The following is a 22419-nucleotide window of genomic DNA, read 5'->3' on the forward strand; positions in this document are numbered from 1 at the left end:
CGTCATAAGCCCTTCGAGAAGACCTTATATTTATTTACTCCTACATGTCCTGACCTTCAAGAAATGCTAACGACTTCTAGTTATCCTCCCAATATTCAAGTCGTCTTGAAAGTCCACAATAAACTTACCTTTCAAAGGGGTACTCAATTGATAGTTTCTTAATATTTCTCGGGGAATATGCATGAACTTCTGAGATAACCTTTTTTTTGAAGAAACTCATAGACATCCTTGAGGAAGGCACAGCCTTGGTTAATTTGACGTTCTTGAATTGGCGTCACTATTAAACTTGTTATTCTTTGGAAACTGTTGTGATATATAATGTTTAAAACAACTATTTGTTCATTCAAGATTAAAAACCAAGGATTGTATTTGGAATCGACTGTAAATACTTCCATATGAAAATCGGACAAGGTGCAGTTCTCCATGTCCTACAAATTTACAGTCTAAAACAAGAAACGATGAGGAAACATTGACTGTGGGGAATAAAGTAAATATATATAAAATAAACCAAACAAATAAACAAACTTTGAAGAAGTATGCCATCTTATTTACTAATTAAGGTTACGCCTAACTTAGACTTCTTAGCCAAACATATTTGACCAACAATGAGATTCAGTTGTCACGTTGTACGGCACACATAGTGATCTTATTATACATTTCCATTTCTTTATTGTTGTTTACTTGTTTATATCATAGCCATGGTTCAGATTTTGCTGCTAGCAAAAAATTGTTAGTGTAACTATTTTGTTTGTCGTGTATTTTCAGAATAGATAATGGCATATGCTGTTTAGCCGACTTGGGTTTACTTTATTTTGATGTTTTGACATGTTTTATTAGTTTCCATGCACTTAACTGAGGATTTTTGAATGAGCATGCAAAAATTTCATGAGTTTTTGTGAGTTTAAATGGATAATGAAGACTTATTATTTTGTTTTTAGTTATTGATTGTTCATAATGTTGTGAAATAATATGTACTTATCTACATATTGCATTAAGTAGGGATGAGTTTGTCACGTCCATACAGAGAGTGGATGAAGGAATCAGTGGGGAGTGATGCATATCTAGATGGAATCGAATCATTCCTTGAATTCATGAGGGATAGTTTAGGAAAAGGAACTTGGTCTTCTTGTCCGTGTGCCAAGTGTTGCAATGTTCGTGGAATGGTTGATCTAAAAACCATTTTTGTTCATTTGGTTCGTTATGGATTTGATGAGTCTTACACTACATGATATTTTCATGGGGAGTCATTTGTAAACAATGTTGGGAATTTTGAACCTTTTGGTTCATCCTCTCATAACTCTCCGAAGATACCCATCCTCAAGAAATTAACTTTGTGAATGAAGAGCTTAGGACTGTCCAACTTGATGATTTGGATGAATGCGTAGATAAGATTAGTTCGGATGAAGATTTCAATGCGGATGAGATAAGTTCGGATGAGATTAGTTCGGATGAAAATGTGGATGTCGATTGCCATAATGAACAATGTAACCAAAATCCAGTTAATTTAAAAAAGGAGATGAAGTTCAATAATTTGTGGGAGGATGTGAAGAGACCAATATATTCCTCATGCAGACAAGAAAAGACTAAGTTATCAGTAACAGTGGAGTTGATGAACCTCAAGACAAAACATCAGTGGTCCGATAATAGCTTCACAGAATTATTGGATACGCTAAGAGATATTCTTCCTGAAGATAATACATTGCCTCTGTCTGTATATGAGGCTAAAGGGCTGATTAAATCTTTAGGTATGGACTATGAAACAATTGATGCATGTCCCAATAATTGCATTTTGTATTGGAAAACACTTGAAGCTCTTCAAGAGTGTCCTAAATGTGGTGTGAGCAGATGGAAGAATGTTGAAGTTGTTGATCTTACAGACAAGAAAAAGGCTAAGCCCGTACCAGCCAAAGTCTTGAGATACTTCCCATTAATACCTAGGTTACAAAGATTGTATAGGTAAGGCTTTGGCTTCAATACTTGTACGTTATCGCATTTACTTCTTACCCTTTGAATCAATCAGTTTTTAATGAAATATATGTATATATTTTTTTTTAGTGTTCCATGGATTGCGGAGAACATGCATGGCATTCGAGGGTCGTGGTTAACGAAAATAGAGTGAGACATCCGGTTGACTCTCTCAATTGGAGCACAGTTGATGCAAAGTGGCCAGAATTTTCTGCTGAGCCACGCAATGTCCGTCTGGGACTTGCGACAGATGGATTTAATCCGTTTTCTCATTCTAATAGTTCTTATTAAATGTTGGCCTGTTATGATTGTTCCATATAATCTCCCGCCATCTCTTTGTATGGTTAAATAGTTTATTATGTTGTCCATGTTGATACACGGGAAAAGTAGTCCAGGGAAAGACATTGATGTCTATTTGCAACCCCTAATCTCCGAAGTTGAATGAGTTGTGGTCTCACAGGCACCAAAACATCACGACTCTCATAGTAACACCACATTTACTATGAAAGCAGTTTTGTTGTGGGCCATACATGATTTCCCTGCGTTTGGCATGTTATCGGGTTGTAAGACTGGTGGAAATTATGGTTGTCCTCCATGCGGCGAAAAGACATATTCAATTAGGTTAAAACATGGGAATAAGAATGCATATATGGGCACTAGGAGATTTCTTCCAGAGGATCATCCTTTTAGGCGACAAAAAAGACCATTTGATGGGAAGGAAGAACATGGGGAAGCTCCAAGAAGATTGAGTGGTTCCGAGGTAAAAAGCAGAGTGGAAAGTATTGAAACGGTTTATGGAAAGGTAGCACGAAAGAAAGGGAAAAAAAATGTTGATGATGAGGGCGTGACTGCATGGTCGAAAAGATCAAAACTCTTTGACTTGCCGTATTGGGAGGTAACTTAATTTTCCATTTCTTAATTTGGTTTGTCGTACATCATTATACATCATTGTAATTTGTGTGTTTTCGTGATTAACAGTTCTTGTTTAGTCCTTACAATGTGGATGTAATGCATGTGGAGAAAAATGTAGCCGAGAACCTTATTGTGACAATTTTGGAAATGGACAAGAGCAAGGATGGTTTGCAAGCACGCTTAGACTTGAAGGAGATGAATATAAAGCAACACGGCCAAAAGAAGTGGGAAATAAGTTGTTGCTACTAAAGGCTGATTTTACTTTATCCCAATCTGAAAAAAAAATTGTTCTTTGAGACCTTAGCCACATTAAAGGTACCTATAGGATATAGTTCCAATTGGAAGCAACGGGTGAGCAAGGAAGATTTTCAATTAAAAGGCTTGAAGTCGCATGATTATCATGTAATGATGCAACAACTTTTGCCGTTATTACTCATGCATTTCTTTAAAGAACATAAGCAATTGCGAGTAGCAATCCGACAATTGTCAACATTTTTCAACATCCTTTGCTCCAAAGAAATATACCTCGATGAGCTTGCAGCTACTAGACAAAGAGTGATTGAAGCGTTGTGCGTTTTTGAGAAGTATTTTCCTCCTTCATTCTTTGTCATCATGATGCACCTTGTTGTGCATTTGGCAGAAGAGGTAGAACTTTGTGGACCTGTTTGGTGTCGATAGATGTATGTTTTTGAACGGTAAGTTTTATGAGTGAGCTATCTATATTTTTGTTATTTGATATGAGTAATATATGTTGTTAATTTGTACTAGGATGATGAGAGACTACAAGAGGTATGTAAAGAATCCAACATATCCCGAAGGTTGTATTCTTTGGCGTTCGTTGTCGAGGAATCAATAATGTATTGTATGGAGCATATGCCCGATGGTTCAAAGGGAAGCTACAAAGCGAGGTAAAGAGAGATTCATGGATGACACAGAGAGCCTGACAAATGAGAAACCTCTCAATAAGAAAGGCGATATAGATTGAGTAATGTGCAATACTGAACAAGTGCATTATATGGGTGTTGCAGTGCTCAAAACTTTCTATTCCATGGCAAAAGTAAGTCTACTCTTGTCATGTTTATAATGTTATATATGAGAATGTGAAACTCTAAAGACCTATTTAACTTGTCTCTTATGTCATTTCATTGTAGGAAATACCAAATATACTTGCAAAGATTTAAACCGAGTAGTCGTAAGAGAAAAGGCAACACCGAAACACCAATGAGTTTTATTCCTTGGTTAAGGGAACAAGTATAGTTTTAGTACCTTAGTAATCATTTAGAGTAACACGTAGGATCATGTAGTTATTGCAGAATAATATTAGCTTTTGTAGATTTTTTGACAGCTACAAAATGAAGAGGTTTCTCCCATCAAGAGACTTGCTGATGGTCCCAACTTCCAAACCATTTTGTATAACACATACCAAGCCAATGGATATGTGTTTTCTCTTCTTGAATGGGACACTAACAAGACAACTCGAAATTCGGAATTAAAATGAATCACGATGACTAACTTTCGTGCAAGTGCAAAGGATAAGAAGCTCGTGTCGATGATACTACTTATTATGGGATCATTAGACAAATTCTCGAACTTCGACTACTTTGATTTCACTATAACTGTTTTTTGTTGTGATTGGGTTCGTGTGGAAGATAAAGTGAATGGATGTTACACGATCCGGATATTAATTTAACATTCGTGGATTTGAGCAAGTTTAAAGGAAGTTCAAGATTGTAGATGAGCCTTTTATTCTTGCCTCACAAGCATCCACGGTTTTTTTTGCAAAGACCTAACGAGGAGTGGTTGGAATGTCGTGTTACATGCTCCAAAGAGAATGACTAGAGACATGGATGCATATGAAAACCCTTTAGTTTTTGAGTCAAGATTGTAACGAGACACTTTTGAGTTCATTAGTGTTAGAAGATAAATTATTGATGTTCACTAAGGTACTTGGCCTACTGATCCCGTTCATGGACCCGCTGTAATGGTTCTTTTTTACTATTTATTTATTGAATGGGTAATTGTTTTTATATTTCTATTGTTTGTTTTCCATGAGAAACCCAACTACTCACAATACACTTTCACCTAAATATTTATGTGCATTTGCTAATTCCAGATATGTACTTCTTATGTCTGAAATCTTAGTGACTTGATTTGTCGCATGCTGATTTGGTTTTTAATATCAGCTTGTCTGAGGCAACATTTGGCAGTGTTATTGAAGCGTCTGTTACTTTATATTTGTTCCATACGCTACAATTTGCATTCTAAGTTTTGGATTGCGTATCTGGGGCCTTTGTATGCTTTTGTATTGGTAGTGTATTAGGTGTTAATATTGTTTTCTGTTCGTATGTTCGGCACTGCTTGTGTATGTATAATTCTTGACGAGTTCTGGTAAGTTGGGTGTGGCTTAACTAATAAAGTTCTTCTTAGTTAAATCTGATTGCATGTATGTTATGGATGATATACTTAAATCTGATTGCATGTATGACATTATTTGCGGTCAAGTATAGTGCTTTTCTTCCAAATTGTGTTGGGGTTTTACGCTAAGTGTGTATTTGTTGAAATCCATAGGATCGGATATGTTGAGACAGAGAGCACATAGGTACTTTCTTTTACATAACGTAAAATTTTAGTTTGTTAATGGTTTCGCCCTATGTCTATCTTTTATCCTATTAAGAGCTCAAAGTAAAAGCGGAAAAGAGGGCTAAGAAGACAATGTTATCAATGGAAATTTTGTGATGGCTAGAGATCTCAACGGTGGCATACATATTTCTGATTCAGGTACAAAGTTTAAATCTAATGAAGGGTTAGCAATTATAGGCACTCTATTTACTCAATACTAAGTTCTCTAGTCCTTTTATACTTGCAGACTCGAGGCCTTCCTTAGTATCCCATTTTTTTGAGCATCTTGGGGGTAGGGATTTCCTTGCAACACAAATAAGAAAAACATTATAATCTATTAAATGTATTGCACTTGTACCTGATATCATAACTTTTCTTGATTCCAGGATCATCATCTAGTGATTCCCAAGTTTCTGGAGGTGGAGGTTCTTGTGGTACATATAGTATTTGTTCAGTAATTTTATTTGTTGATAGTTATTCTTTTATATATTCCCACGTGACATATTTTTGCATTTTCAGTAATTTTATTATTTATTTTTATTTTATAGTCTCTTCCAAGGGAAAGAAGAAAGTTGAATTTGACTCTGACGGACAACCTGTTGGAGACGGTTCAGAAGGATTTTCTAGTTTGCTTGGTGGGACAACAAAGACACATTGTCCTATCTCTTATGAGAGTTTCAAAAATGTGCCTAGTCCAACAAAAAACATAATCTGGAGCAGCGTCGTGGTTAGTCTTATGCTCTTATCCATTATGGTTCTTTCTCTCTTTTTTTTAGTATGAGTCATGCATGGCTTGAAAGACCACGGATATCTAGTGTAGTCTTTGGATACAATTCTTGATGTATGAGCGTAAATACAATTGTGTTGAACGTAAGATTTCATTGTCGATTATGAGATTGCAGCTTTCTCTATGTGTTTATGTATAATACCTAAATGGACTGGTAAAATTAAATTTGAACCGGTTGTTATGTTGATTTTAAGCTCTTGAAACTTGTAGATAACTAAATAATTTTGGTTTGTGTATGCCTATAACAAAGAGAAAGTGGAGATAATATGTGAACAATAAATGGTTATCTTGGACATTTCTAGATATCAAAAGTTGAGTGCTTTTAGTTTTAGTCTTAGAGGAGTGTTTGAATTATTTGACTTTGCCTTCTCGGGATTCTTTGAAAATACCGGTTTAAGAATATCTAATTTGGATAGGTTACATGTTTAGAATTTGTTTTTAGTTTTATGACAAAAGAAAAAGCAAAGTGTTCCATTTGTCTCTTAGAATGGGTCTCTCGTAAATTTCGGAAAATTTACTTCATTGTTTTTTAGGTGAACCTCATTGCATTATAATACTAGCGAAGGTTCAAGAAAATGATGGAACATTTTCTCATGACTTGGTTATTAGAGTTTACTTTAGTGTGACTATGATTACTTGTAGAAGAAGAATTAGTAAATGATGGAACATTTAAACATGACAAGTAATGTGATCCTCTGTTGTGTATAATTGTAGTCGAAAGTGAAGTAGTTTTCCAAATGCATGCTATATCTGCTTTGGATGTTTATAAGTTTCCAGTTTTGGGTATTTTTAGTTTGGAACTGCAATGTTGAAAACCTTGGTATTTGGCTTTTGAACCTGAAGAAAAAAAAGCAGGGTTCCATTGCCTCTTAGAATGGATCTCTTGTAAACATCAGGGAAATCTACTTCATTGTTTTTGGGTGAACCTCTGCATATTATCACTAGCTGAAGGTTCAGTAAATGATGGAACATTTTCTTATTACTTGGGGTCTGGAGTGTACTTTTTTATGACTGATACTTTTTTATGAAATTATAAACATATTTAAGGTCAGGTGCGATTGTGTACTAACTCTGCCTCTGGTCTCTCGTCCATATTCATTGTTAGTCATATTTTATAATTAACTAACAGTTAATAACTCTTTAAGAGATTAAAATATCCATATTAGGTTATGTTTGAGCATTCATTTGAATTGGTTGCAGACCTGATCTAATGCAATTGATATAAATTCTCATTTTATCAATTGTGAAATATTCTGTTCAATATTATGTACTGTGGATTGTCTTTTATTAATATTAGATTCTTATACAGAAAGAATACAATGTGGATGATGCATACAAAAAGATAAATCTGAAGAAGGTCGCCAAAAGCTTTAGGGAGTTTAAGCATCGTCTCCGCGTGAAGTACTATGACAAGTATGACAATGACGTCGATAGGAAAAGGAACTGCCCAACACGAGTGAAATTGGAAGAATGGGAAAAATTCGTGGATAATGAATCTAAACCTTTGAGAAAACTCATGCGGACAAAGGGCAAGGTGGGTAGAGAAGATGTGAAGGCTTTACATACATCAGGTAGAAGGGGAGCAGCAAGGACAGTCCATGATATGGTACTAATCTACCTTTTCAATTGTTAATTTTATTCGTAACACCATATTTATTTCTAACAGAGTTGGTAATGTTTTGTAGAAATCGAAAAATCCGAATGTTAAAGTGACTAGAACGGATTCATATATGGCTATCCATACTCACAAGGATGGCTCTTTTATTGCGCCAGAAAGGATGGTGAGTTTGACTACCTATTTTCATGAATGATGAATCTGACCACCGCCTATTTTCTATTCTCTTTTATATACTGCTTCTAAAATTTATTAAATGTCTAATATGTTGTCATGATAGGAAAGAATCAAGGCTATAATTGAGGATGACCCTGCTAGTGTAAACTTGGACCTAGACCATGATCCAGTTGCTCAAGTGTGTGGCCCCGATAAATTTGGTCGAGTCTTTGGGTATGAGTGTTGGCATATCAAAGACAGCCCTTTGCATCATCAGCTCTGCTAAAGAGCAGCTTTGCCAACAAAAGTAACAACACTCAATGCTTTCGAAGAGCGGTTTGGAAGTTTGGAGCGACAAATGGTCACCCTCACCAAGATCTTGCTAGAGACAAGAGAAGAAGTGGCGGTCGGCAATCACATAGAAGGATCGTTGCAGATTCATCGGTGACGTCAAAATGTATGATTTGAATGTGAGACATTGTGCCTAGGGGCTTAAGCTAATTTATGAGATAACTAAATCGTGGTTTTGTCTTTGTTAACTTATTGCTTGTAGGTGAAGGATCCAACATGCTCACAATCACATGGTGATTCTTCTAGAGGGATGGAATTATGTGAATTGATTAACATGCATCGAGAAGTTGTTGCCAAGGGAAGGGCAACAAGGGCAAATATCATTCTTGATGCAACTCTGGATACCCCAATGGACTTTTACAACGTCCGTGTATGCCTTGTCATTGACCGCACTGAGTGCTTATTTGGATCCAAAAGAACATTTGGGGAGCTACACCTTCCTACAGCAGTCAAATGGCCAAAGGATTTTACTCGTTTTCTTTAGGTACGGTATTCTATTTGTCTGTGTTATCATTTCTTTACTTCTTGTCTTTACTTCTTGTGTTTGTGTGTGTATGACTTGGCTTTATTTCTTGTGTGTGAGTATGACTTGTCTTTAGAAAAGTGCTGATTTTAGGATAAGTGTGACAAGATATGGAATAACCATACCTGCAGGGTTTGGTTATAAATTCGTATTTGTGTTGAAACCGAATGAAAAATAAAATGCGATCGACAATGGACTGGCCGAGAACTTTTACGAAGTTAACTAAGGACTTAAGGAGTAACGATTTTTCATCCACAAGTTCATTTAATTTCAGTGGATGTAATGACTGCCGAAAGTGCCCGAGTAAGCAACCCGAAATATAAAGTAGAAGCAATCGGATGAAAAGGACAACAAGAAATAATCCTCGATCTTTGTTTGAGCTATAAAGTTAGCACTTTTTCCTGCTGTGGCATGGTCCAACACTTCAATATAATTGGAAGTTGGAATATTTGCCAAAGGAGGGATCATGATGTCTTGATCGGTCCGAAAGTGCTACTTTTGCCGCCTTTATTGAAGTAAGTAACGTCATTTCAAATTCATCCGTTAGAATGAGTGAATGGCATGTCCGTTATATAAGAAAATTTATAAGTTCATGCACCCATTCTATCCTAAGTCCCTAATACTAACTTATCACCGGGTCGCCAATAATTGGCTATTACACGACCGATATCGCGTGTCGTGTAGATCTTCGTAGACAATGTATCAATTCTACTAACAAATACCTCACATTTGGTACTAAACAAAGGTGCAGTTGTGGGAACTTAGTTTTTTTCAAGAAATTAGAGTTTGGGCAGTGAGATTTTTTAGTTTTAAGACTTGGGGTTTGATAAAGTTTGGATATTTATCCGAGAATCGATGGTAGTGTTATGAGAATATCGAACATTTATGGTCTCATTCGGGGAGGACGGTTTGTTTGCAAATCGCGGTTCTTCTTCGTCTTGCGGATGCATTTAAGTCCGGAGACAAACACATCCCGGCTATGTATCCTAAAACCTTTTCTTTTAGAGACAAGGCAACGTAAGAAATATGTAGGTCTTCTGGCTAAGGAGAGGATTGCAAATTATGAACAACTTCTTAAAAGAGTGAAGATAGTTTTCGATAGAGGAGATGTTGAATCCAGAGCAATTACTTTATGCTTCCTTGGTTGTTGGTCTGATTTTGCAAAAGACAATCTTTGAAATCGCCACATGGTCTTGTCAAGTTTAGGATCGTGCCATGTTTTGGAGGTATTGTTACTATCTCATGCAAGAGATTTATGGCTTTTAGAGTAGCAGACGTTAACACGAAACAGTAGAATAAAATATGTCGTAAAGTAAAAAAAAAAGCGAGTTTGCATATTTTGTTTCAAATATAAGTAAATTACAAGATGCATGATCTTGAAAATACATCTTGGTGCGCTATTTCATTCGAATTTGTTGATTCTACTCTTATGTATTCATCAATGGTATCTGCATTAGAGTAATCTACTTTTAGTTGAGCTGAAATTCATTATGGTTATTAGAAGTATTTGACAAGTCCTTGATCATTTGCACAATATTGACTAAGAACTTTTCTTAATCTATTTGATGTATATCGTAAAAGCATCAATTTTCACTGGATTTGCTTTTACGAGTTGTCGTGGATTTTGCATATATCTTTTGGAGGTGCTTATCAACATGGTGTCCTCTTCAAAAACTTCTATAACTGTCAAGCTAGCATGTGTGAAAGCTTTTGCTAAACCGGGAATCTCGTTTACCCTTGCTAAAGTTTGGATAAAGTTTGGAATATCCTCAACTTGAATATGTTATGAGAATCGATGGTAGTGTTAGTGGGTTGTAAAAGTACTAAAAGAAAGTGCGATGGTTTGTTAGTAGGAGCCGAGTAACTTCTTAATGGGAACCTTTATATTAATCTGTTGCTATTAAAGTGGAGACGCCGAGTAGGCTATAAAATTGTTTCTATTAGCCATTTGATGATGGATGAGGACTGGGCTTTGTCTATTACTGCACACTTCAAAAGGCACAAGTATCATTTTATTACTTGATGTTATTAATGCTACTGAACTGTAGGGGCATTTTTGGCCCGATTCACTTTTTTAAAAAATAAATGAAAAAAAAAGACACTTGTCAAGTGTTGTAGAAAAAAAAAGACTGCAAAAAAAAAAACGGGTCACCTTACGACACCCAAAAGTGTATTTTTTTTAGAAAAACGACATCCAAAAGTGTCTTTTTTCAACAGATATGGTGTAGTGAATTCATTGAGATATGAATGAGTAATTTGTCTCCCAAGTTACCCCACTTGAGATGAAATAGGTTTATCTTGAAATAATACGTAAAATGAGAAAATCATTTCGAAAGGGTGCACTGGTTCGAAACAGTGCATTATACTAGAAATGTGTGACCTTTCGAAATGTGCACTGGTTTGAAACAGTGCATCATGCCGAAAAGGTGTGACCTTTCAAAATAGGCACTGGTTTGAAACAGTGCTTTATGTCGAAATGGTGTGTCTTTTCGAAATATGTGACTTTTCAAAGAGTTGCTTACTTTTTCTCAATAGTCACTATGTTGTTTCGAAGAGGCACCACTCACCTATAAATAGTGGATGAATTTGGAGAAAAAGACACACTAGATCACACAGAGTTATGATCTTTCTCTTCTTCCTCTGTTTTTAGTCAAATATTATGTTGTGTTTGCTGATTCTATAGAATTGAAGTGCTAGCTTTCTATAGAAGGAAATCCATTCTATCTTGGGAGAGAGTTTCCCATCAATCTTCAAACACCGTGAGGGGGAAAATTTGTCTTAAGGACATAATGTATCTACACTAGGCTCGGATTTAACTAAGAAGTACAAGACACATACAAGACAAAAGGTTTGTATAGTTTGGTAATTGGTAAAGAGTAAATACAATTAAGTTGTATATTCCTAACAAAATCCATATCACCAAGCAATAGAAATACTTCATTTATTCATTCTTTTCTTTTATTCTTTTTAATCTTCTTTTGTTTTTCTTTCTCTCTTTTGTTTTCTTCTTATTTCTTTTAGATCTAAAACAAACTCAAGACATTTCCATATTTACAAATTCTCTACACATTCTTTTCAGATAAAAACTTTTCTCTCTCCACAAATTATAGACATTTTCTTCCTCATCAAAGTCTTTCTATATTTTCTCCCATAAATTACGAAAATTTTCTCTCCATGTTTCCTTATTAATAAAATCTCTACACATTATTTTAAAACTTAAAAACTTTTCTATTAAACCATTTTCAAACTAAACAAACTATTTTCCCTCTTTTTTTTTTTTTTTTTCAAAAAGTCAAACATACATGTTTACTTAAATTTAATAGTCAACTTAAGACATAGTCAATAATATATTAAATTTTGTGAAATAATTAATTTTGGACATTAATAAAAATAGAGGTGTTATAGTGGAGGTTCAACATTGGGTTGCTGAGAGCAAATGGGCGTAGGACGTTGCTGAACGGGCTCAAGCTGAATATAACGACCTGGTCAATTTAGTAGAGGGTGGAGATGTCTACGTTCTAGTAGATGACTACATGGAACTAGAACGTAAGTACAAAACCCTAAAGAGATCTGTTGAAAGTGGGGCTATAATAGTCACTGTGGAAAGTACTGTTGCATATGCTAGTAGACAATTTGATCTACCAGCTGACCTGGGTGCTGTTCCTGCTACTCAGTCCACTGAAGATGCTACCACAAAAGTGTTGAATGCCAGTGGTGATCTGGCTAGTGGCCCTGTTGGTGAATATGGCCGCCAACTGGACCCCTTGAATGTGGAGAATCTTTCTTGCATCAATTGATTGTGCTCTTTCTTTGTAATTTTGCTGATGGATAAAGTGTTTGAACAATATTTTATTTTGCTATTGACACTTACACTTTTATTTTTGTTGGGGATGCTGAGGTCGTTTTCTCAGGATAACCTAGGGGCCTTTAGCATCTAACCAAATTTGTAAGAAGTAAAAAATATTTAAATTACTTACTTGTTTTGAATTGAGATTGTCTTTGAATTTTGTATGAATATGACTGCTTCCATTGTTTCTTGATTTGTTATTTGATGACCTGTGCTGCATAGTAGTAGATGCTTGTAGGTCGTTTGATGCTTTGTTAGGTCGTAAGTGTTTGTGTACGACTTGAGGGATGTGCGAAGTTGGCACCTAGGTTTCCTCGTGTCCTTAGGTGTGTGTATTGATTGAGTCGTTCCTTTTGGGGGAACCTCTTATTGATTTTGATCGATAATTAACCTTTGAGTGGTAACTATAGTTGAGTCAAACTTAACTTATTCAAAGACTTTAAGTTGACTTGGGGTCCTTTTGGGGGTCCCTGGGACTATATTTGACTGATAATTGGCCTTTGCGTGGCAATTACAGTTGAATCATGCTTAACCCTGACGTTGGTGTTAAGTTGATTGTGGTCCTTTTGGGGGACCGTAGATTGAATTTGACTGATAATTAACCACTGCGTGGTAATTATAGTTAAGTTGTGCTCAACCTCGGCATTGGTACTAGGTCGGCTATTTTGATACCCCAGATCGGGCAACACGTGCAAGATGCATGATACTCATGTAATACAAAGATAACATATATACGTGAAATGCTGATGAAATTTTATTCAATTGGATGATACACCTTGAGACATATTATTGGTAAAAACGCTTGAGTAGAGCTGTATTCCAAGGTTAGGGAAGCACATCACCGAGCTGAGTTTTGATATAGTAAGCTCTATTTCCAATGACTTTGTGAACTATGTATGGTCCTTCCCAAGTTGGGTCAAGTTTAGTTAGTGCTAAGGTTCTTTTGAGGACTAGGTCACATGCTTGGAAAGATCTTGGGACGACCATCTTGTTGTAAGATTGTTGGATTGTTTGGTGGTACCGAGCTAGGGATATTGCAACTATTTCCCTTCGCTCTTCTAGGAGATCGACTTCTTTGGTTAAAATGTTGTCATTTTCTCATGATTCGATGATATATGATCGTGTGGTTGTGATTATGAGTTCTGATGGTATGATTGCTTCTGTTCCGAAGCAAAGTATGAAAGGCGACTCATTTGTACTGGCTCTAGCTGTTGTTCTGTATGCCCATAAAATATTCTCGAGTTACTCTGGCCATTGGCTTTTCTTGCTCTTCAACTTCTTTTGGAAATTTTCTTTGATGGATTTGTTTGTGAACTTTGCTTGGCTATTACTTTGTGCATATCTAGGTGTAGAAAATGCTTGAATGATGTGCTATTTTTGTAGGAATGTCTTTACTTGTGTGCCAGCAAATTGGGTTCCGTTGTCCATGATGAGGGTGCGAGATAAATCAAATCTTGTGATGATATTGGTCCATATAAAGTTGATGACGTGGATTTCTTTGACTTGAACTAGTGGGATTGCTTCGACCCATTTGGTGAAGTAATCTGTGGCTACTAGGATGTATTTGAGCTATGTTTTCTTTTGTGGGATGAATGGTCCCATGATGTCTAGCCCCCACATATGAAAAGGCCATGAACTGGCTATGTTGATCAACTCCCGTGCTGGACTGAGATGGTTGTGGCAAATGTTTGACATTGGTGGCATTTGAGAACATACGTCTTTGCCTCGATGTGCATGTCTGGCCAATAATACCCTTGGGAGATTGCTTTATGTGCCAGAGATCTTGCTCCTACATGGTTACCACATTCGCTTTTGTGAATTTCGTCAAAGATGAGTTGGCCTTCACGTGGAGTTATGCACTTTAGATGGGGTCCTCTTGCGGATCTACAGAACAATCTTCCGTTGATCACGGTGTATCTGGGAGCTCGAAATTGTATAGCTCGAACGTTCTTTGCCTGTGCTGGGAGCTCGCCATGTAAAATAAATTTCAGGAATTAGCCTATCCATGATTGAGTGATCTCTTCTTTGGATGAGGGCTTGAAGTCCGTGAGGCTGTTGACACTTTCTTGTTGGTAGGTGGGCTTCTCCAGAATGTTAATGCAGACTATGCTGGGACATGCCTTTTGTGTTTTCGAGGCTAAAAAAGTCAGGCTGTCTGTATGTCTGTTATCCTCCTGAGGAATGTGTTATAAGGAGAATGTTTTGAACGAGCTGATGATGTCATTGACAACCTGAGCGTACTTGGCTAGGTTTGCTCCATTTGTGACATACTATTTGGTGATCTGCTTGACGATTAGTTGTGAGTCACTATAAGCTTTGAGTTTTTGGACTTGTAGTTTTTGTGCCATGCGGAGGTCTGTGATTAACGCTTCATATTCCGCTTTGTTGTTGGATGTTGCGAAATCGATCTTGATTGACTTTTGTAGTTGTGTTCTTTCTGGTGAAGTTAACATAGCCCCAATCCACTACCGCTGTTGTTGAACGCTCCAACTACGTAGAGGTGCCATGTGTATGGGGTGGTTGGTTAATGGAGTGAAGTGATAGGCTCGGGTTTCCAGTTGACATCTTCGACGGGGAAGTCAGCCAGGAAGTCAGTAATGACCTGACCTTTGCGAGACGTTCTGGGAACAAATTCGATGTGATGCTCTCCAAGTTCTTCAACCCATTTGGCCATGCGGGCTGTTTTGTTGTTAGAATTCAATACCTGCTTGATGGGTACATCTGTTATGACCTTGATGTTGTGAGCCTGAAAGTAAGGTCGGAACTTTCGAGGAGAGTACAATAAAGACAACATTGTTTTCTCTATTGCAGAGTAATGCTTTTCTACATCTGCGAATATCTTGTTGGTGAAGTAGATTGTCTTTTCAATTCCCTTGCTTTCGCGAAAGAGGACCGAGCTGATGGCAAAGTTGGTAGTTGTAAGGTATAGCCCCAGTGTTTCTCCTTCATTTGGTTTGGACAAGACGGGCGGAGTTGATAGGTAAGCCTTCAGGTCGTTGAAGGCTTTGTGGCATTCGCTTGTCCATGTGAATATTGCGTCTTTCTTGAGTATTTGCAGGAACGGTCTGCACTTGTCAGATGCACGTTAGATGAACTTGTTGAAGGCTGAAACCATGCTAGATTGCTTATGAATTTGTTGCTCGGAAGTTGGCTCTGACATCTCTAAGAAAGCTCGTATTTGTTTTGGGTTTGCTTCAATGCGTCTTTGTGAAACGAGGTATCCTAAGAATTTTCCTGAGGCTACTATAAATATGCATTTTGTTGGGTTGAGCTTCATTTTGTTTTGGTGCAATCTTTCAAAGGCCTTTTGCAGGTGAGAAATGTGATCGTCAGCTTTTTCATTTTTGACTACCATGTTGTCTATGTAGATTTCCATAATGTGGCCCAGCAAGTCTTTGAACATCTTTGTGACAAGTCTTTAGTAGGTCGTACCGGCGGTTTTCAATCCAACTGGTAGGACGTTGTAGCAGAACGTTCCTTGTTTGATTATGAAGGATGTCTTTTCCTGGTCTTCCTCTGCCAATGGTATCTGATTGTACCCGTTGTATGCGTCCATAAATGATAGAAGTTCATGTCCGCAAGTTTGATCTACTAGAATGCAAATCCTTAGTAGGGGGAAGCTATTCTTTGGGCAATGCTTGTTGACGTTGGTGAAGTCTATGCAGAGTCGTACCTGGCCGTTTTTCTTAGGAACGGCTACGATGTTTGCTAGCCAGGTCAGGTACTCGACTTCTCTGATGAATCTAACATTTTTGAGCTTTTCTATCTCTTCATTAATGGCTTTTTGAAATTTGAGTGCAAATTTCCTAGGTCGTTGTTTGATAAGCCTTACATTTGGATCTACATTTAATTTGTGGCAAACAACCTGAGGGTTGATTCCTGGCATATCGATATACGACCAAGCAAAAACATCTTTATTGAGATATAGAAATTTGACAAGTTGCTCCTTGATCTTGGGGTCTAAATCAACCCTTACATAAACAAATTTTGGGTCATCATTTGTGTCCAAATTGACTTTTTCTCCAGGTTCGATTTATGTTTGTTTCTCCTTGAGCTTGTTTGTTGCTGGTGCTTGAGGGCTGGATGCTTGAGGATCTTGTAGCTTTAGGACGTCTTTATATTGGACGACCTGAGTTTTGGTCGTGGTTGTTGCGCTGACTTGGTTACATCGATGAGCTTCTAGTTGGTTGCTCTTGAGCTCCATGATGCATTGGGATCTGGGGAACTGCAGGACTTGGTGTAAGGTGGATGGAACTGCTTGGATCATGTGGATCCACCTACGTCCTAAGATGGCAGTGTAGGACGACTTGACATCAATCACACTGAAGTGTGTTGAAGTCTTGACCATGTCCACTTTTTTCTCCAATAGAGACTGGTAGGATGACGTCTCCAATGGCATCTGTGCGGTCTCCGTTGAATCCATAGAGTGGTGCATTTGACTCTATCATCACCAAGTCTGGCAGGTGCATATCTTTGTATGTTTGGTAGAAGAGGATGTCGCAGGAGCTGCCTAGATCGATTAGGACCCTTTTGATTGTCCACCCGTTGATTTTGACGTGCACTACCAGGACATCATTGTGGGGTAGGCATACCTTGTCGAGATCTTCATCGGTAAATGATATGGAGGTCGTAAATTGCTAGCTGGTAGGAGTGATCACTTCTGCTTTGTGGGAGAGGTGGTAGATTTCTTGCAGTGCTCCTACACGTCTGCGCTTTTAACGACCTGATGTCTCATTGTTGGAGGTGTCTGTAATCATGTGGATGGCTTTTTTCTCGTCGTGATCGGAGGAGTGTTATCTCTTGTTGTGCCTCGATCGACTTGGAGATTTAGATCATCGGGTCATTATGCTTTTACTCCTTCTGCGAGCAGGTCAGTCATGGCTCTTGCTTCTATTACGGTTGGAATTCAGCTTATGCCTTAGGTCGTTTTTTGGCAGGAATTCTTTCAGCTTTCCCTCTTCGACTAAGTCTTGGAGGTAGTGCTTAAGACTCCAACATTTGTCGATGTCATAGTGGTGGAGTTTGTGGAAGTGGCAGTATGGACGTCCTGATATTGCTATCACTTTGTTGATATTTGGCTTGAAGTAAAGTGTTATATATATCTTCTTCAGGATATGACTTGGCGTCCTGGAGAAGTTGGAGAATTCTCTTTTGGTGTATGAAGGCTTGTGGGGGTTGTTGCCCTTGTTGTTATTACCTGAGTACTGATGGCTTTCTTTAGGTCATCACTTGTCGCTTACTGCGAGGACTTCTTTGCCCTTGTGCTGGGCCATCCATTCTTCGTACTTCATGTACTTGTCGACTCTGTGGTACAGGTCGTCTAGCTGTTCTGACTTGTTGCGCATAAGAGACCCCACTAGATCGGAGTCATCTAGGAGGGCGTTAGTGAATCAGAAGTTGCGAAGCTGTCCTTGAGGCTTGACTCCATTGATATGAGTTCCTTCTTGAAACGCCCTAGGAAGGTGCAGATGGTCTCGCTGTGTGCTTGCTTTAGCTGGAACAACAAGTATAGGTCGGCTTGTTTCTTTCTGTTGTGGACAAACTCTGTTGCAAATGTTTCGGCCAGCTTGTCGAAGTTGTTGATTGAATTAGGAGTGAGAGCGTAGAACCAATCTAATGTGTTGTCCTTCAAACTGGCTGGGAAGAGCTTGCATTTTAGGTAGTCATAGTCTGGAGCATTGTAGAACGCAAGGATCTGGCTGAAGCGAGCTATGTGATGGTTTGGACACGAGCTACCGTCGTACAATGAGAACTTTGGTTGGATGGACTCTGAGGGAGGTTGCTTGTCCCTGATTTCAGTGGTGAATGGTGATGCCTTGTACGATTGGAGCATCTTTTGTACGATCTGGGCTGCGTTGGCCTTTTTGCTCGACTTCTCCAATCTTTGGGCGAAGTCCTCTAGTCGTTGATTGGTGGTGGTGGTAAGGGCTGTGACTGCGTTGTTCTCAACTGTGTATGGAGTCATGTTGTTGGTGTTGGAAGTGGTTTGCTCACGCATAGCTTGGTTTTCTTGTTAAAGGGTTGTAAAAGAATCTTAGAGAGTCTTCATTTGATCTGCTAAAGCTTGTAGTTGTGCTTCCATGGTGGTTTTCTGACCAGTTTCGTGGGCTTGAGAAAATAGTTTGTGTGTTTTTTTCAAGGAAACGAACCGGCAAACGGCGCCAATGTAGAGGTATAGATTTTGGGTTTATGACTTGATGTTGGGTTTGATAGGAAGTGCCTGCACTCTTTCTTGGGACAAGAGTTGCCTATATATCAAGTTTCTTGGGTAAACTTGAATAAAGTCTTACATAGTTAATCTCTCTCTATTTATAGATGTTTAAGCTGACTTTCCTTATTTGCTCCATGTCGTTATCAAATGTAGATCCACATTCTGTGCTATCTTGATGATTCGCCATTACTTCTGATGTTACAAAGTAAATGACTCCTTGATTGGTGCGTTGACTGAGCTTTATGATCGCGGTGGATCATTTGCTTCCATATATGGTTGTGCTTGATACTTGGGATGACCTGAGTCTGGGTCGTTGTTACGTACTGGTGGTGTGGTAAGAGCTGGTGGAGATACAATCTGGATTATGGACACGTGTGCTGTAGTGGTATGAATGTAGAACGGAAGATACTTACAATCAGAGAAGAAGATGGGTTTATTTCGAGGGTTTTATAACATATTGGGCTCCCTAGGTACAACCCAACTTTTTAGCAGATCGAAACAGTTTTAGATGATTGGTTTTGCTCTAAACTCTAGTAAATGCCCAAACCCGGGAGAAACAAGTTATATTAATTCCAAATATTGTTTGTCTTCCAAAATATAACAAAGATCGAATAAGACTTTATAAACTTTAATCACGAGAACATAATAGCAAATAAGACTTTATAAACTTTAATCACGAGAACAATATTTTGTATATTACACAATCGAAGATCTTTAACGAAACAACGATAAAGATTACTAGATTTCCACATTCTCAAAAAGTGATGAAGGATTATTCGTCATACACTCGATGGGATTGACTTCCATTTCTGGCGGTGAGGTCAAATTTGGTACTTTTACCTCCACAAGCAATACATGGGTATAGCATAGTCAATGACAAAGTTTATAAAGAAATAAAATAAAATAAGCTAATAATCAAACATTATAATGCCTTTACGGTCACAAAGATATCCAAATATATAACTAAGCACGAGTGTAAATTGAATGAGTATTAATAGTGTGCATTGAATTAGTATGGAACACGACAATAAATATAACCATTATAATTAACAAAACAAAAATATTTTATAATAGACGACTGGGATTTTATCTTACGGGAGGCTGAGTAGTGGCTAGAAATGCCTCAATTGTTAAGTTGGAGCTAGATAGTAATTAAAACTTTATATTAATTTAACAAATAAATTAGGACATAATTAAGTGGTAATTAAAACATTTTATTAATTTAGTTAATCAATTAATAATGGTAGTCAAAACTTTCTATTAGTGTAGAAAATCAATAAATAATTAATGGTTTAATTGGTTATTAAAAATTTATTATTAATTTAGTAAATCAATTAATAATGGTAATTAAAACTTTATAATAGTTTAGCAAATCAGTTAATGTTTCTATCGATATTTTAGGAATCAAATAAAGAATCTCACTACAATCAAACATGATAATTAAAGACTTACAAACTTTTATTAAAGTTTCTACTGATATTTAAGGAATTAAATAAACGTAACAATATGCCACATCCTACACGTCGATACTACTTCTACTTAATTAGTCATTGCGGATATCCAACAATGGGGTAGTGTAACTCCAACATCAACTTCCCATACGTTCATTCATCGATCCTAAGACTACTCCAACCAGAGCACGCTTTACTACAAAGTTCCCATGGACAATAAATAAGTAATAATTACCGTATGTGGTTTTATATCAGTTTCATATAAATAATGTTATTAATGTACTAAATTGATAAAATAGTATAATGATTCTACGACATATATAGCATTGGGGGACAAAGGTCTTGCTTGGAGTAGTTTCAGTTTAACAATCTTGATACAAAGTTTTCCACAAAACACTTATATGGCAGAATGTAATACACTTATCTTACTATGCCCTTGAGTTTACAATTGGAACAATGGCTCAGAGATGGGCAATCAGAGATATGTTGGTTGATGTATTATTTTTATTAATGAAACTATGACTACTGTGAATCCTAGCTAACTTGGATTACGATTTTTTCAATGTTGAAGTACCTACTTTTTCACCTTAGGAGAACTTGAATTACTCGAATATGGGACCATGAGACACTGAAGAGATAATTTCAACACTCAAACAATGAAACGAAATTTAAGGCGTCATGACCTCATGGTATATCGTTGGAGATCGTCAGGTATGTGCTGCCAAGCCTTCCAATTAAAAAATAGCCATTGATTCTTTCTCGTGCCAAATTAACTGTTCTTTAATTGCCTTACAAGGTACATGAGACTATGTTCGAACCTAACTCCAAAAACAATGTGATTTTATCAGGCTTGGGCTTATTTTCCAATGCTGCTTCTGCAATCTAATGGGTGAAAACGGATAGTTTTTTGTGAAAGATGTTCCATAACTTTTGAGGTATATTGTTGTCAGATACAAACTCATCGAGTGTATCACTGTGACAACCATATATACTCAACAACACATTAAGGTTGAAGGGAAGGTCAACGATGTCTATATCTTCACGTGTATTAAGTAATACCCTAAAACAGTCTTCTTGAGTGGTGGTGAACCATTCTATGGCATGTGTAACTTCAAACTCCATATTAAATGCCATTTCACTACTTTTCTCTGTATTATGAGCATATATAATGTTAAGGTTCTTAAGATAATGGAGACCATTATCATAACATTGTGCTTCATTGATATATCATATAAAGAAAGAGAGAGCTTTGGCAATGCGTTCTAATCCATGATTTTGAAGAGCAAACAAAATGTATATATGTGCTTATGGTCTCACACATATATTGATATGTCACGTCTATGCTATTTTGGTTTCCTCGTTATGACTTTTTTTTTATATTTTGATTACGGAAATAGAAACCAAAATTGTTTTGGTAAATAGAAGTATAGTATTTGTAGGACTTGTTTATTACAAGTTTCCTGTAGCACATGGTTTTTCGTAATTTTAGTATGGGAATAGTAGTTTTTATTTTAAACTACTTGTTACAAGTATGCAAACCGTGTTGTGGATCAATTTTTTTCAAGTCTTCAAACCCGTTGCTCAAACGTCGGTAGTATGGTTATTTGAATTAAAGTTCCTATATAAAAATGTTAGTTGGGAGTTTCTTCTAAATTATTTAAAAAAATGAGAGCTGATTTTAATTTCGTGAGGGAGTTTTTTTCTAAATAATTCTATAAAAGCAGAAAGATGATTCTATTTTCAGTAAAATGAAATACTTTTTTAAATTATTTAAAAAGATAGAGCTGATTATTATAATAATTTAGGGAGGTGTAAAATATACTAGAAATTGGGCTCTAGACACTTTCATTAGTGTGTTTTTTGTCTAGAGAAAGACCAATATTATATTTTGATTATACTCCAATTTTAACAACATGTCATTTTTTGGGTGTATTAACTGTTTTTAAAATTTCTTATTTTTTTCCCCCTTTCATTTGTAACTG

General features: G+C 37.0%; 1 protein-coding gene and 2 non-coding genes across 3 annotated transcripts; all 3 read left to right on the forward strand.

The window, feature by feature from the left end:
- The first annotated feature begins 5612 nt into the window (after window positions 1–5612).
- Window positions 5613–8340, forward strand: LOC147481822 (uncharacterized). The gene is made up of 7 exons (XM_086579079.1): window positions 5613–5655; window positions 5744–5788; window positions 5883–5930; window positions 6045–6223; window positions 7593–7889; window positions 7969–8064; window positions 8179–8340. The coding sequence occupies exons 1-7, from the start codon at window positions 5613–5615 to the stop codon at window positions 8338–8340; spliced, it is 870 nt and encodes a 289-aa protein (XP_086435205.1).
- Window positions 6739–6872, forward strand: LOC147481823 (small nucleolar RNA snoR74). The gene has a single exon (XR_015207063.1). It is a non-coding gene; the product is annotated as a small nucleolar RNA snoR74 (small nucleolar RNA).
- Window positions 7129–7257, forward strand: LOC147481824 (small nucleolar RNA snoR74). The gene has a single exon (XR_015207061.1). It is a non-coding gene; the product is annotated as a small nucleolar RNA snoR74 (small nucleolar RNA).
- Window positions 8341–22419: the final 14079 nt, after the last annotated feature.

This window comes from Coptis chinensis, chromosome 8 (assembly GCF_015680905.1).
Source record: "Coptis chinensis isolate HL-2020 chromosome 8, ASM1568090v1, whole genome shotgun sequence".
Lineage (NCBI taxonomy): Eukaryota > Viridiplantae > Streptophyta > Magnoliopsida > Ranunculales > Ranunculaceae > Coptis > Coptis chinensis.

Excerpts from the sequence above, each read along its gene's own strand:
- LOC147481822 (XM_086579079.1), top strand. The coding sequence starts at position 5,613 with ATGGCTAGAGATCTCAACGGTGGCATACATATTTCTGATTCAG. Across the intron at positions 5,789-5,882 it reads TTTTTTTGAGCATCTTGGGG|GATCATCATCTAGTGATTCC; the intron begins GTAGGGATTTCC and ends TCTTGATTCCAG. Across the intron at positions 7,890-7,968 it reads CAAGGACAGTCCATGATATG|AAATCGAAAAATCCGAATGT; the intron begins GTACTAATCTAC and ends AATGTTTTGTAG.